This window comes from Halichoeres trimaculatus, unplaced genomic scaffold (genome assembly GCF_033239565.1).
Source record: "Halichoeres trimaculatus isolate MK-OKI-2021-1 unplaced genomic scaffold, fHalTri1.1 fHalTri1_scaffold_7, whole genome shotgun sequence".
Lineage (NCBI taxonomy): Eukaryota > Metazoa > Chordata > Actinopteri > Labriformes > Labridae > Halichoeres > Halichoeres trimaculatus.
The window spans coordinates 32,026,587-32,043,271 of record NW_027437185.1 but is presented as its reverse complement, the minus strand read 5'-3'; the positions used below and the strand labels follow the sequence as shown (position 1 = coordinate 32,043,271).

Sequence of the window (16,685 nt, the reverse complement as noted above, 5' to 3'; positions counted from 1 at the left end):
TGATTATCGTGAATTTTGTTATTACTCATTCTGTGAATGAAAGGATGTTTTTACTCCTGTTTTTTTTAAGTTTTTGCTTTTATACTTTGACACACACAGGAGAGATTTTCTTTATTTATAGCAGAAGTAGACAGAGGTTAGAAAAACCTGCTTTTCATGAACTGAATCTTCCTTGAAACAAGACACAGAGCTGTTTCTCACTGTTGAAGTAGAGTCAATGTAGTCATTTGTACTGTTTTAGAACAACCAGTTACTGTATATGAATACAACTGTAGTAGATATCTCTCCTTCATGTCCAGTCAAAGACATTTGTTTCATAAATTAAAAAAAAAAAAAAGAATAATGCTTCATTTTTTCAGGATTTCTGATCAAATTTATTTCCCAAGAATTTCTGTCACATCCAAAGTTCTGTTTTTGTTTTTCCAGAGCCTGGAGTCTGAAATCTTTGGTTATTCTTCTCATAAACAGTTTTTTTTCTTTAATTCGCCCGTATTATGTCTCAAACGTTATCTCCCCTGTGTTTCCTAAATGGATGTTCTGTCTTTATCGTGTAAATAGCCGAAGGCATCGACCAATCGTCTCGGAGTGAAGAAGAGGAGAGGACATTCCTGCCTGTTAATGGGGGATAAAACTGACAAACCCTGAATGAAATATTCCACCATCATTAGCACGTTATGAGGCTTTGATCGCTGCACCTGAACCGACAGGATCCAAAAAAGCGCGCAGGGAGGTTGTGGGAAGCCCGACTCCTCCGGTGAAGTTTTCCAACCATTCCTGCGGATTGCTTAAATTCGATTCCTTTAAGGTGCTCCTCTCCCAGGTATTTCCTGGTGCTGCAATCCAAGCCTTAAAATATTACCCCAGCAGCTCTCATTTTAAAGGTTTGGATCAGCTTTCATTCAGCCACCAGGCCTGGCAGACAAACAGCGCTCCTTTCACTCACTGATGCTGTTTGAGCGATTTTAGGCGTCATTTTTATTCTGGACGTTTGCATTGTCGCTAGAGGGGTTTGCTGCAGTTTGAGACACATTAGTCTGATTTATTGGGCAGGTTTCCTGTGTGTGATGGAGGGGCTGCTCATCAGGGTCCTCACATCGACAGCGAGATCTTAAGACACACAGAGAGAATGACCTCAGATAATCATCTTAGATATTAGATTTACAACAGCTGCAAAAATCTGAACAGATACTAACTTGTCTTTAAGCTGCTGTGAATATTTCATAACAAAATATTTTTTTAAAAGACAAACTTCAGGTCAGGGCTACATTTAATTTCAGTACAATTTCAAAATGTTTATGACTGAATGCTCCAACACCACGGAAAGTGAAAAAGCATTTATATGAAGTTATTACATTTAAGGTTATTTATTTTGGTTTTATCGTCTAACTAATTTTTTTGTCCTGATCTGGGTTTTGATAGTTTTCTGTGTTTGGCATAAAAAATGCAAATTTCCCAATCCCTACAGTAATATCGATGAAGAAATCTGCCACTGGTTGGAGTTCAACATTCTGAAACAAATTCATCCTCAGCTCTTGTGAAAGTGTAATTTTTGTGGTTTCTTGACCCACTGTGGGTGAAAGGGTCAGAGCTGTTGTGTCAGAAAGAAATGGTAGAAACACAAAAGTGTTTGGAAAAATACAAAAAGGAGGTTTTAAAGAGTTCAACATTTGTTTTTGTTTTCAAATGCAGATTTATCATTTTTCTAAATTCTCAATTTTTTCATCCTTTAATAAGTTAAATCTTATTTTTCCTTTTCTTTTTTAAATTTTATTGACCGAGCTGAATCAGTCTATGGAAAAGGATTAGGGCCACTGAAAGAGAAAAAAAGGCCAAATTTTTTTTATTTTTTTTTTTTTATATAATTTTTTTTTTCTCAGAAAATATAGTCAGAAAAAATGTTTGTTTTTTTCCAGTGGCCTTGATCCTTTTCTCAAACTTGCCTTATCATAGTGAGAAAACAACTCCTTATAAAGCCCTGCATTAAAATGTTTAAAGTAGTGATAGACCGATATGGATTTTTATGTGCCGATACCGATACTGATTATTAGTAGGCAAGGAGGCCAATAACCGATAATTGAAGCAGATATTTATTTGCAGTTTAAGTGAAAATATTGGCGTAAAAAATTTTGAACAATACAAACTCCAACACTCAACTGCTTTCAAATGCCTCCAAGCATATATTTAATAAACAGCTCCCAGGCTCAGCAGCATGTTTTTTAAAGTTAACTGAAAACTTAAAAAATAAATAGCTTTCTAGTTTTGTACAATAAATAAAGTTTTCCCAAAATTTCAATGTAACTGCGATAAAACTGGACAGAATTGAGTTTGTGCTGCTTTTTACAGGCATGTAATGCAGTTGAATTAATTTTCTGTTTGGTTTTATATGACTGATGTTAAATGACCATCTAGGGCTTCCATAGTGTAGAAAGGGAGAAACATTGTGCAGAGAAGCATCAGAGCCAGAACAACACAGTTTTGACTTGGTTTTATATCGGCTGTCAGATTTTTAAAAAGGCAGATGCTGATATGCCCCAAAATGCCAAATATCGGCCCCGATAATTAGCCGGGCCAATAATCGGTCTATCCTTAGTTTAAAGTAAGTGGACTCTTTTAGCATCAAAGTGAGCATCATGGTTAACTTTTATAACTTCGCTTTTCCGATGTGTTTGGAATCTTTTATTTGAAAAAAAATTGAAAAAAAAGAAATTTAAATGCATAGAAACATATGGTAAATTTCTAAATTTCTGCAAACAGACTGAGCAGAAGCTTGAGTCACTTAATGATGACATCATATCCTGCTTGATATCTCACCTTTTGTAACGGCCTGCTGTGGCTCAGTCGTGGAGTCGGTTTCCTCTTAATTAGAAGGTCAGGGGTTTGATCTCAAGTCTCTTTATCCACTGCTTAAGCAGGGCAAAACTTAAACCCCCAAACTGGCCCATTTTCTGTGCTATCTGTGTGTTAATGAGTGAATTTGACATGTTCTTGTGAATTTGTTGTGATGAGCCCAGATTTAACTGCTTCTAGCTCAAAACAGGCCCCTTCAATGAATGTTTTTTCTGATTCTGGCAGAACCAGCTGAACATTTTCATTTGGAGGTAAGAAAAAAAACTGACCCCTGATACAGAAAACCAGCAACACACGCGGCCTCCTCAGACCTCCTCACATCTCCTCACTTTGCCTCTTAAGCAGGTCTGCTGAGGGGGAGCGCTGCAGTTACTCCAGCAGAGAGCTCGGGGAAGGACGGTGGTTTCACGCTGCTGTCAACTGAAATAGAGGTAACTTGTGTGAGTGGGTGTATGAGTGTGTGTGTGTAGGGGCTGCAGGGATTAGGGGCGCACACACACTCCTGCTGCTGCCCCTCTGCTCAGGGAGTGGTCTTTCCTCTACTGGGGATTTGGCCGGTCGTGAGCATAATGCTCCTCCATTCAGCCACTCCTCTCATAAGACATAAAAGTTAACAGGTGTTTAACGTCAGAAGTGTTTCATAGGAGAGTCATTGAAATAGCAGGCGACAGGCAGCAGGGAGGGGCGGTGGATCAGAGTCCTAAAGGGTTTTTCCTTCAGCTTCTTTTTGCAGCATTAAAATACGTCTGCTGGCAAGTCCAGATTCAAAGCGACATGTGTCAGCTGAGGGACTCAGGAGTGCAGGAAGACTTCTCAGATCTGTGTTTACTGACTCACATTTAGGGGTCAAGTCGAGCTGTTGATGTAAGTTTGACTTATGAAAACTTAAAATTCAAATAAAGCACCAAAACTCTGGTTTGAAAGAAGAGATTTTAACCACATATCTTTAGTTTAACAATACAAGAAGGTCATTTGTAAGCTCTAAACTAACCCTGAACTTATTCTTTAATCTCAATTTTCTTGAGAAAGTTATAAAATGCTCTTAAAAAGATAAATACAAGGTTGTGGCTATCCTTTATGTGCTACTTCCTGTGTTTATTCTTATATTAGCTTTATAAGCAGTGCTTTACAATGAAAGGATTGAAAGCAAAACTCAGAGATTGTTGTAGGTTAGACCAGTTATTAGACAAAAATACTGATAATAAAAAAAAAATCCAAGTTTAGTTTAGTTTATTTGTTTATTGTTTCGTGGACAGTCCCCTTTGATTCACTGTGCAGTAAAAGAGGCAGCTTTTGCCTGTATGGCTAATTTCCAGCTGTAGCCGCCAGCCAGTTGTAAAATAGGCAGCCTACAATGTAATCATTAAAAGTTAAGATACAATTAAATACAAAAGAAAATATATAAAATATATAGTTAAAAAAGGCCTAAAACAAAAGGAAGAGACGTACAACTTATCACACAAAATAAGAACAGACACAAAGCAATTCATGCATTAAAAGGCAAGACTGAGACAACAAAGGGTCTTTCGCTGCTTTCTGAAATTGTCCACAGCTTTAGTGGAAGATGGGTACAAAGTTTTGGAAGTAAACACTCTTAACTTCAGTGTCATCAGTTTTTAGTTCAGTGTGAGGAACAACCTGCAAACCCTGACCTCAGAGGACCTCAGAGTTCTTCTTATGGGCTACACAATGATCAGTATTTAGATTTTAAAGTAGCCGTCTGCTGTTATACACACCTGATCAAAAATTTAAGACAAGTTGAAAAATTGCAAACATTTACATTTTGCACTGCTGGATAAAATGCAAAAAGAAGAAATGGGAGTGAGAATAAAATACATTTGAGGAAACAGTTTATTGCAAAGGCTGTTATGATTGTTGTTTTATTAAAAAAAAACAAAAAAAAATGCAGTGGAAAAAACTGAAATCTTGTCAAGTTTTTTTTGTCTTATTTTCAGTAGAAAAAGTCTTTTTAGACTTAATATGAGCCACATTTACCTGACCAGTCCAGAAAAATATCTTGTTTCAAGTTTTTCAAAGACAAACTGATTGATATGTCTGTATCTGTGCTTGAAATTGTGTTATGTCTGTAACTTTATAAATGTGCTGCTGCCTGTCTTGGCCAGGACACTCTTGTAAATAAGATTTTTTTTTTTTTATCTCAATGAGGTTCTCCTGGTTAGATAAAGGTTAAGTAAAATAAATAAAAAATAAAAAAAAACAATTAAGTTTACCAAAGTGCTGCACAGTAAAAAACAATGGCAACTTTTCTGACACCTCCTGCTTAAAACCCAAAAAGTCAGAATAATCATGAGGCCCAGATTTCATGGTCTGTATTCACACTGAAAATAAAGATCTAGCGAGCTTTTACCCTCCACGGGAGGTTTTCTTCCACCCTGAGCTCACCTTAGGACACCTGCGTTATCGTTTGGCAGGTGTACCACCCCAGTCAAACGACCTGACACTGTCCCCGAAACAAAAATGAGGTCTGAATTGCTTGTAACAAGTACAAAAAAAATCTGCCAAAGGAACAAGAAAAAATTTACTTGTATTAAGAGAAAGAACATTTTTCTTGTTCCACTGGCAGATTTTTTTAAACTTGTTACAGCAATTCAGACCTCATTTTTTTGTCTTTAAATAACTTAAAACAAGACATTTTTCAGGACTGACCAGTTGAATAGGGGTTAAATCAAGTATAACAAGACAATTCTTACTTAAAATAAGACAAAAACACCTGATAAGATTTCAGAATTTTTGGCCGTTTGGTTTTATTTAAAGGTCCCATATTATGCAAAAATCACCTTATTAAGTCCTTTAGTGAAATTTGTGGGTCTTTGGCTTTCCTCCCAGCCCACAAAATGTGATATTTAATGACAAAATGTGTATTTAGTAGAGCTTGTGAATGTAAACCCTGACCTAAAAGGAGCTGTTTGGGTTTTGGGGATTTGCCGACGTCAGCGATTCCCTTTTTTGACCAATCAGGAGCAAGTCTGACCTGATTGGTCCACCGTAGCAGATACCCCCGAACCCCCTCCCCGCCCACTCCCCTCCCTGTTGCTGGAGAAAGTTGAAGAGCCATCACTGCTCTGCTTTTGGCTGTAAACAGCCACATGGTTCCATGCACAAGCTTCAGGATGCTAACTTTAGCTGCGGTTAGCCTGTTGTTTTAGCCTGTAATGTTACAGTAAACGAGCTTCGCTGTTTTCTAAACATTGTACACTCGAAGCTCGTGGCGCCGCTCTCAGTTACGCAGAAGAGCGGGGCGGTATCAGCGGTGACTCATTTACATATGAAGGTCACGCCCACTAAATCAGAGCGTTCTGAACAGAGGGGCTATGAGAGCCTGGAAACAATGCTGCTGTGCTTGATTTATTGGCTTTTTGGACCAAAACATGTTACTACCATTTCATGAAGACATCAATGATCCATATTAAACTGCAGAGAAGGAGCAGAATATGGGACCTTTAAAAGATAATATGTAACAACTTGATATTTCTAACTCGTATGTAAAGAGATGTAGTACTCAAAGCTCAGAGGTATTCAGCAGAGTGCCAAAACGGGGTTAAAAAAATGAGCCAGGACATGATTTTGTCCGTTTTGTTTTATTTTGAAGCACAAAATCAATGAGCAAAGCACATGAGAAGTTTTTTTTAATTATATAACATTAGATAACAGAAACAGTCCCACGCTAAATCCTCCTCTCCACTCTGAACTGTCAGAGATCAGTCCTTCTTCTGCAAACGTCCCAATCACAGTTTGTCTTTTTGGAGCAGAAACTGCAGACAATGACACACACTTCACCGTCTGAAAAGAGAAGAGCAGAGACATCCCAAAAATTTCTAAATGGTCCCTGAAGTTTTCAGAACTTCATCAACTTGTGTGTGTAAAAGAGATATTTAACAGCACGAGACATGAATCTTCTGAAGGGGTCTGTGCTGTTTGAAGGACGTCTTCTTTTCCACCTGAGCTCTGCAGACCTCAGCGGCCTTTCATGATGTGCTTGAGCTGCTCACATTATCTGTTGCGTGCCGGAGAGGGCGGATGGAAGCTCGTTTGTCAGCCAGAAATAAACTATAAATCACGTCTGTGCTATCTACACACATTAATTGGAGTGTAACAGCGGGGCGACCCCCCCACTCCTCCTCCTGTGTGTAGCCATCACTGGGATGTTTGGGTTAGCTTCTCCCTTTCTGTCTCTTGGTTCCATTTACTGTATTAAGTGTTCAGTCCCAAAGGATCCTCCATTTAGTGCCCCATCGCATGCAAGGATAATTTTTCTTTTAGGAGAGGGTTCAGTTGTAACTTAGGCGGCTAAAAGCATACTTAAAGCTGGCAGTAACCCCTCCCTCTGTCCCCTTTTCCTCCACTTTCCAGTGTTGAGGTTGATTAAGGGTGCTATCACCGTGGATGTGATATTCAGGGAGAAATCTAGAGGGCATATTGGGAGCATTTCTCCAAATCAGTCTTGGCAGTGCCCTCTCATGTGTTGCTCCATCTGAACATAATTTGGCAGCTATCCTCACATGTGAGGGTGGGTGTAGAGGGGGGTGTATGGCATGCTGCGAGCCTCCTTCATACCAGCACGCAAGAAAAAAATCCAAAACCTGTCATAAACACACCCAGAAGAGGAGGGGAAACAGAGACGTTACCATAGCATCAGGCAAGATTTCAGTTTAAGACCCCAGATTTCAGTTATGAGAACAGACAGGGGAAAAATTAGGGTTGGGGGGCTTGTGGGTGGAGGTAAACGCAGCACTGTAATATGCCATTAAAGTTTATTTCTTTACTGGAAAGGTGGTGGTGTTGAACTGGAGGAGAGCAGACAAAGAGTCTGGGTGTGATTATGGAATTGTGTCATTGTACAAGGAGGAAAAAAAGAAGATGAATTTACCTTTTCCCGGCAGAGCTATTAGGAAGTGAAGGTCTCATCTTTCCTCTTTTTTTTTAGGAGAGCAGTTTCTCATCCTCACCAGCAGAGGGAGCCTTCCTGTCCATAAACTGAGAACCAGTCTGCTGAATGAAGGTAAAAACCATGGACTGGGTGTGTGTGTGGTCCTTTGACACCATTTGGAAAAACAGACAAAACACAGTGTGAGATAACAACATATATTCATTTGGTGTCTGGTGTTTTTTTTTTATATATTTCCTGGGATCTTATTTCAGATTTTTTAAGCAAATATTAAAAAACACTGGCTTTAGCCAATCATAGTTTTTTTTTAAGTTGAGATTTGAAGATTAAAGCTTCAGCAGTCAGGAGGAAGTTCTTTCTGTCAGTTTCTGACATTTATAATTATTCAGTCGCTTAATCATTTTAAAAATAATCATTAATTGTAACACCTGCAGAAGAATACATTTCTATACATAAAGAGTTTTAGCAAAATGAACATTTTATACTTTAAAGCTACTGTGAGGAATTTTTAACTGGTAATGAAACAGTCTGAAATTTTAAGTGGTGCCTCAATGCTGCTTGAAAATAAGAACCAGACCATCAGCAACAATATAAAAATTAATTTTGTATTATTTTTTTTTAATGTGGGTTACTACTGTGTGAGAGTATGTGTCACATAAGTGGCAAAAACAGTTTTTTTTTTCCAACTTTTTACAATGAAAAGTTCTACATTTGGTTGATCACTGGTAACATTTCTCTCAAGAAAACATAACTTACACATTTACAGAATAAAACAGAAAAGTTACAAGAGGTATCACTTTGTCCACTAGGGGGCGCCATCATCAACCCAAACCAAAAGTTCCTCACAGGGGCTTTAAAATCTGTTGGCATGTATAGAAATGAAAAAAATCTCACACTGCTCACTGTAATATATATATATATTTATCTGGTGGAGCTTTTATCACAATTTATATATAAATATTTTTAAATCGGTTTAATAAGAGCATGGAAAATTCATGTTTGTTTTGTTAGCGTTGAATGGGCTGTCCTTGTAAAATGAGCCATGTTTTCTAGCCTGTTGGAGAAAAGTTTTAAAACATTCAGCTTCATGTGGGTGGGATCAAAACAATATTTTGGGAAATGTAGATTTTTATTCATTTCATTTAACCCTGGTTGATGCCCTTGCTCTTACAGCTTATAATAAACCGTAGTAGTGCAGCCTCCTGGTGCAGGTAGATCTGTCTGATGCAGAAAAAGGTTATCAAAATGCAATCAAAGGTAAAAAAAGGCAACCAAATCCATTATTTTTGTTAATCAAATTAATCATCTACAAACTTTTGTAACTTAAGGCCCAGCCAAAAGTTGTCTGGCCCTCCCAAAACTGAAATCCTGGCTCCGTCCCTGTGGAAACATGTGAGAAAATGCTGTGTTAGCACCTGGTCCAGTTCCTACTCTCAGCTCATAGTTTCAGGCCTTATGAATAAATTATTAGAAATAGTCACTCTTCTTGTTGGTGGTCTTGTTTGTCTATTTAAGCCTGAAATAGCGATAAGTATTAATCTTAACCAACCCAAATCTCCCCACAGGAGCTTTAACTCTAAATAATTGGACATTCGGTCATCAACAATCTCTGAATAACTTCATAAAATCTTATATTTAGAAAGAGCTGCTGGTAATCTGCATTGGCATTGCTAATACTTGAAATACATTTAGCAAAGATTTCTAATGGGATAACAGGAATTTTACCCCCATGTTTCACTTATTTTGTGTGTTATAGTTTTACTGCCTTTATCTTGGTTTGAATTTTAATCTCACTTGACTCCCCGGAAGAAATAAATCCCTGACACAGTTGTTTGCTATATTTCTGTTTTATGAAGCCGATTCTCTTTAGATGGGCTGAACCCAGTGCTTACCATTTCTCATATATCCTGCTGAAAGTTTAAGTTCAAAAACAGTTTTTGCAGTTGTGTGAGTAATTGTTGCAGATTTAAATCCCAGAAATAAAGACCGCATGCTTTCCTCACAGTTTTAGACCACAGCTGTTGACTGTATCAGTTTATTTCCTTTGAGGTTTAAATAAAGGAAACAAAAGTAGATGATGAACCTCACTGTCCTCTAAGTGTGAGCCACAACAAAGCATGTGTGTGTAAACGTCCTTGCAGTTTTCTGAATGAAAGCCACGCTGCCTGTTTACATTTCCTGCCACTTGCAGCTACTTACTGCTTATTACTCCTCCTCACAGTGTGGTTACCAAAACACTGAGTAACCCGGGGAGTTCTGCTCCACATCACACTGATAGGCTCACACTGACTCAGTGTGCTGGAGGATTGGCACGCTGTTTTATTTATTTTCCATTTTTCCACGGCTCTGTGTGCGGGTCAGTTGAAGGCTGTTTTTTAAGGACAAAAGACAACAGTGTGGTGTGTGAGAAAAAAAAAGCATGAAGGACAAAAAGAAGAAAAAGTTGTAGAATACAGTTTGGGATGAAGCACTTGTGTATTGGCTCTGGGTGGAGGGAGTATTTTGTGAAAGAACAAGAGGCAGGGTGTGTGAAAATATCCAGACGTGTCAGTGGTTTGTGCTTTCCCCTGTTCCAGTTGTGTTTTCATTGCTTGCGGTGATTCAGGCTTTAATACCACAAGATCACATCCAGCTCGGAGACAATGCTGCATAATTTCAGACAGTTTGTTTGCACAGAGCCACAGGGCAGGATCACGAAGTTAAACCAAGAAAAAGTGTTTTACACCACTCTTCGAAAAAAAGTTGTTGCAGCTAAAACTGAACAAATGAACCATTTTGTCAAGTCTGACACTGACACTAAAGCTCCTCATGTGTCTGTTGTTCAGTGCAGGGTTTTGAGAGTGAGGTTTCTCTGACCCTGGATGTCAAAAAGCCAGGACGAGGAGGTGTTTGCAGTGACCACTAGATGGTATAATGTATGCATGTTACAGGTCTGCACAGGGTGAGAGCAGCAGCGCTGAGGTGAGATAAATGTAAGGACGACTTTTTATTGATGTAGAGGGGATTAACCAGACTTTGGGCGCTTACTGGGATCCAAACGGCTCGTGATTTGTCGGCGTTAACATCACGAATCATTCAACATGTGGAAAAGACAATTATTTACGCAACAGATAATTAATAAAAGCAGTTTTTTAACCTTTCATTTGGTTTGTCGTTTAAAATCAGCTTTGCGCGCTCAGTCTGTAAACTTGGTAACAGACGCTGCACGTGCAGAGAACGTTCTTTTTGCCCCGGCGACGCACGTGCAGATATCATGAAGAATTTTATTCAGTAGTTTAATCAAAGTAGGATGTTTGAAGATCATAAACAGGAAGTGAGCAGACATTATTATTATTATTATTATTATTATTATTATTATTATTATTATTATTATTATTATTATTATTATTATTATTTTAGAATTATTATTATTATTTTAGAATTATTATTATTATTATGGGCTGCACGGTGGCGCAACGGTTAGCGCTGCAGCCTCACAGCAAGAAGGTCACCGGTTCAAATCCCCACCTCGGCCAGTGGGTCTTTCTGTGTGGAGTTTGCATGTTCTCCCCGTGCATGCGTGGGTTCTCTCCGGGTACTCCGGCTTCCTCCCACAGTCCAAAAACATGCTTACCAGGTTAATTGGTCACACCAAAATTGTCCCTAGGTGTGAGTGTGTGCGTGCATGGTTGTCTGTCTATGTGTCAGCCCTGCGATTGACTGGCGACCAGTCCAGGGTGTACCCTGCCTCTCGCCCAATGATTGCTGGGATAGGCTCCAGCCACCCGCGACCCTGTAACAGGATAAGCGGTATAGAAAATGGATGGATGGATATTATTATTATTATTATTATTATTATTTTATAAATTTAAATTATAATATTATAATGAAAACTATTAAATTAAATTAAAGTCTCGGCAAAAATAATAATAATAATATTAATAAAAAATATAAGGCCGAATAAAGTAGCCTTTTATTTATGCTTATGTATTTAATAAGCAAACACTTGTGCACTGTTTTACTTTTGCATGCACCTTATTTTTTTACTTTATGGCGTTAAGGGACAGAAGAATTCAGGGTAATAATAAAAAAGACGCATAAGAGGCAGACTGGCAACCAAACTGAAAAAAAAAATCTAGTTCCATGGAAAGTAAAGATAGATGCTTCAAAGCCTCTACATCCTTCTTTTTAGGCCAACAGAATGAACAAAACAAATTACGATACTTGAGGTTTAATCACAGCTTTCAAACCTCCGTATTGAGGAAAATCTTCTTGCGCGTTACAGCGAGTGAGACCCTATGGTGTGTGCCCTTGAAATCACCCGAACTTTTCACCTTTTTATTTTCCTTTTTTTTCTTTTGCTTCTGTTTTGGGGACAGACAGAAGGCGCAAAACAGCAGAGGTCACGGCACGGTTTTGCGCGTCTGCTCTCTCAAGATCCGAGGGAAAACCACATACTTAGAATTTGATTTAAACAAAAAAAAAAAAAAGCAAACTGACATGAGCAGAGTCTGATGGTGAAATATTAACTCCAATGCAATAAAAGACGCATGTCTGAGACCAAATTCTTAGCCTATTGAATTTCTTTGTTTTAATGACTCCAAAAGTTTGCCAATAACAAGGCAGAATTAAACTTTAATTTTCTATGAAATGTTAGGATTTTTTAGGAGTAAAAGTCAGTTTTTACAAGACGTTTCACAGGGTGACTGCTGCTGCAACTTTTACCACACATCCCTTGGTTAACGACATAACTTCCCCCTGTAAACGGTCATGAGTAGGAGAAGCCACCTGTTATTAAATTAAACTCTAATTTATCAATGTATTCACATATTGGGCCTACCTGGTTATTGCGACTCCTGACGCAGACTTGGAAAATTTATCATTAATCCACTTCATTCAATTGCTTCAGTATCAAAGTTTCATTTGTTAATTGGTGCCATTAATTAAAACAAACAGAAAAAAATCAGTCACATTAATCATCAGACTACCAACAGAGCTGTTCAAGGAAATCAAGATGACATATCCCATATGTTTTCTCTTGATGCTGCTTTTAAGTCTCAAAAGAAAAATTGGACATTCAACTTTCCTGTTTTCTTTTAAGTAGAAATAAAATATTCTTCATCTTTGGAAATCCAGTCCTTTACGCACAAGTTTGTGCTTCTTTACTGCACCAATTTATGTGAGTCTCTTCAGCAAAATTTATTCTACCACCTCGAGATAAAATCCAATTAATACATCAAAATAAACAAACAGTTATTCAACCATAAAGTAGGCACACAACCCAGTCCTCTCCTCTGATATTGGGGTAAGTGTCAGCTGAGTTATTTTTTGAGGGCTGTAACTGCATGTCAGTTCATTTCACTGTAAAAAACTTACACCAAACTTTTCTTGAACTTTTTCGTGCAAAGTTGAAGGCAGCATGACGTTGTGTGCAGCGACCAATCATGAAACGACTTTCCTCCTCACGGGGCCAATAGGAGGCGACGAACAGTGCCTGTCAGTCACAGGTGAGGGTGGATGTTTAAAAAAAATTGGGTGAAAAGGGCCGGAGTGTGGAGAGAGCCGTGCTGATGGCAGAGCTATGCGGAGGAGAAGCATCGCGTCTGCGGATGTAGCAGAAACTTTCCACAGCTTCTCCCGCGGGGATGTGAGCAGGAACCACCACTGGAGGGACACAAGCAGCGCTGAACGGAGGCAGAGGCTTTAAAATGTGGATGATCTGACTTTTGCTTCTCTTATCGGATCGGTTATTTACTCAACTTGAAGAACCGAGCGCAAACTTGTCTCCTCTGAAAATGGCCGTCCGTGGAAACTCGCTGATGCCTTTCTCAATCCAAGCCATCCTGAACAAAAAGGAGGACAGCAGACACTTACCAGATTTGGACATGTGCTTTTCCAAGACTGCGTGCTGGAAAATATTTGGGGAGATGAACGGAGGGTCTCGGAGAACTGATGGGGAGACTTGTGAGCCCACGGACCAGAAAAGTTACGATTCGGACTCGGGACTCAGCGATGACAACGACAGCAAAACTCCAGCCGTGTGTAAATCAGAGAAAGACGGGGATCCTGCGTCGGATGTGTTGGAGGAAAGTTTGCAGGAGGAGACGGATCATGAGTCTGCAGCTGCAGAGAACGCAAAGAGTGACAGTGAACCTAATAACGCTACGGGTGAGTAGGACACAAGGGCTGTCAAACAAAACACAATGCTGCTCTCTTCTCTGAACAAACCATCCAACAATCATTTAACTTCCGCCTGTAAGCCAAACTACAGAGGAATGCTCATTTTTATCACTCTGTTTTGATAAATCTGGAATTATTCTGGAGATTCACAACTGAGTGTGTTTGTGTTGGAGACGAGGCCTGATTGTAAACTTTCCAACATCCTGCTAACTTTTACGCACGGGTTGTTCTGCTTTTACGCACGATTGTTCTTTAATTCATTGACATTATGACTACATTTGTATGGATTTGTTAGGATTAGCTGGACTGGCGTTTAGTTTGGCACATGTTTGCAAAAAATGCATTCACAAAGCATTTATAAACTACATTAGACGCGCTGTCATCTGAGGCATATTTGGAGGAAAGTATTGCAATCATTTAAATAAAGAAAACAAAAGAAGCTTTGCACTCTGCTTAAGTCTAAAAGAAATATCTCGTCATGATTCTCCACTGAAACTCTAAAACTCAATTACTTAGCAGTTTATTTATTATAACTTGCTATGTTAGAAAAACAAACAGTTTTGTACCACTGCGCACTATTTGAATTCTTATTTCACTTCTTTTTGGGTGTTTTTTTTTTTAAATACGCACCAAGCTCACCCACAACCACGTGATCCCAGCTCTGCTAAAACAACAAACAAGCACAGGAATTTACTTGCATGTTGCATCTGCATGTCTCCCTCTGCCAGACTCCAGCACCCTGGACGAGAAGAGTCTGGACCAGCCCAAACAGCGGAAGAAGCGCTCCAGGGCCGCCTTCTCCCACGCGCAGGTCTTTGAGCTGGAGCGCCGTTTCAACCACCAGCGGTACCTGTCCGGGCCCGAGCGCGCGGACCTCGCTGCCACCCTGAAGCTCACAGAGACTCAGGTCAAAATCTGGTTCCAGAACCGCAGGTACAAGACAAAACGCCGCCAGATGGCCGCTGATCTCATCGCTTCCACTCCTGCTGCTAAAAAGGTGGCGGTGAAGGTTTTGGTACGGGACGACCAGAGACAGTACGGGCCGGGAGAGATCCTGCGGCCCCCGCTGCTCTCCCTGCAGCCGTCCTACTATTACCCCTACGCGTACTGCCTCCCCGCATGGACACTCTCTGCTTGTGCAGGGAACCAGTGAGAGCTCGGTGACTGTATTTATTCTTTTTTTGTTTTGTTATTTCGCTCCCAGGAAATCAAACGAACTGGGTATTTTTCTGACAAGAGGAGGGACGTCTCTGCTTGAGCTGCCTCACTGTGACATCCAGGCAAACACCAAGGGTGCCTTTTCTGATTTTACACATCCAAAAATACCCAGAAAGTTCTCTTAGTGGGAGTCTTTCCGGATGAACCCTGATTCAGAAGACATTTAATGACTTAGGCATTAAAATGCAAGTGAAAGTGAGCAAGAAGACTGGACTTTCTTATTAAATGTCAGTATGTGAACCTCTGAGGAGGGACTCTGAAATATCATTCAAGTATTTCTCTCTTTGCTCGGGAGAGCTCTGAAAGGCCTCGGTCCCTCTTTGGGAGCTGGCGGCCTTTACAGACTGAACATGTCACCTTATGTTGGGTTCTATTTTACATGCGCCTTCCTACCTCTGCAGTGATTGGAAATAGGCATATTCTATTGATTTGCATATAACTGTTTCTGTTGCAGGTTTGTTTTTTTTTCTTGCTGTGTTTGTAAAGGTAAGATATTTGGCACTTTTGAGCATATACGTTATATTATTTCAATGTTCAAATGCATTAAGGTGTGTGTGGACATGTACAGCGTCAGGCGGAGGAGAGGTGGTCTGTTGGTGTGATCGTTTGCCAAGAAGCAATAACAGATCGATCGAAATGTACATGTGTTGTTGTGTTAAGTGACTGTTTAGACATTAAAACATATCAGGCATAACTTATTTGGAGGTTATTTCATTTTTTAAGCATCTAAAAAAAATTATTGGTGCATTTTTTTAATCACTGGTTTTTAAATTGCTAGTTTACTACTTAGCATTTTGTTTACGTTTCACTTCATCTTTTAAGACTATGATTAAGACGCAAAAATTAGATTACTGGAGCTTCGTTTCTACAGTTTTACCGCTGCTTAAATCTCCCAAACTTTTTTTTCCCTCCGTACAAATGATAGGCAAAACATTAAAAAAGTTTTGGACTCTCCTTTTCTGGAAATAAGCCCCTAAATTTTACTGAATCAAGTAGAATTCGCCAACTTACAAATCACAACTTGACATTTTAATATTGGCACAGTGTTTTGGGGACATTGTTTTCTAAATATAACAAAAAGAAAAACAGCCTTCAGCCCTCCTTGGAAAATACCACAAATATAGAAACGACTCTCACTCAGTCTTTGCTCTGTAGTGCGTATTTTGGTCATTTTAAACTCTACTTTGAACCTTTTTCTCCACACCTGTTCAGTGTTTCTCCTGATGCTCCGGCCTCACACTCACACCTACGGATATCATCTTGGCCACTATCGCTCTCTTCCCAAACACACCTGTCAAATAATGATGAATAGCTCTGTGAGTCCTGGACAGGGCGAAATGACAGCTACCTTTAGGGCTGTATGTCAACACAAGGAGAGGAGGATTCCGGGGTTAAGGAGGCCCATGTCACTGCGTTAGAAGGCTGGAGAATAGGTGTTCAGTTTGGGTTACCGTTAGGTACAAAACCATGTGTGAGTTGAGCAGAAAACTGCAGGTCTTAAATGTTTAAGCCTTATGTTGGATGAAGAATAGGCGGGATAACATTACGGTGTTAT

General features: G+C 39.4%; 1 protein-coding gene across 1 annotated transcript; it reads left to right on the top strand.

Moving 5' to 3' along the window:
- The first annotated feature begins 13,300 nt into the window (after positions 1-13,300).
- Positions 13,301-15,812, top strand: nkx3-2 (NK3 homeobox 2). Its single transcript, XM_074674449.1, has 2 exons — positions 13,301-13,900; positions 14,641-15,812. Exons 1-2 carry the CDS (start codon positions 13,528-13,530, stop codon positions 15,063-15,065), a joined length of 798 nt encoding a protein of 265 aa, XP_074530550.1. The 5' UTR covers positions 13,301-13,527; the 3' UTR covers positions 15,066-15,812.
- The last annotated feature ends 873 nt before the right edge of the window (positions 15,813-16,685 follow it).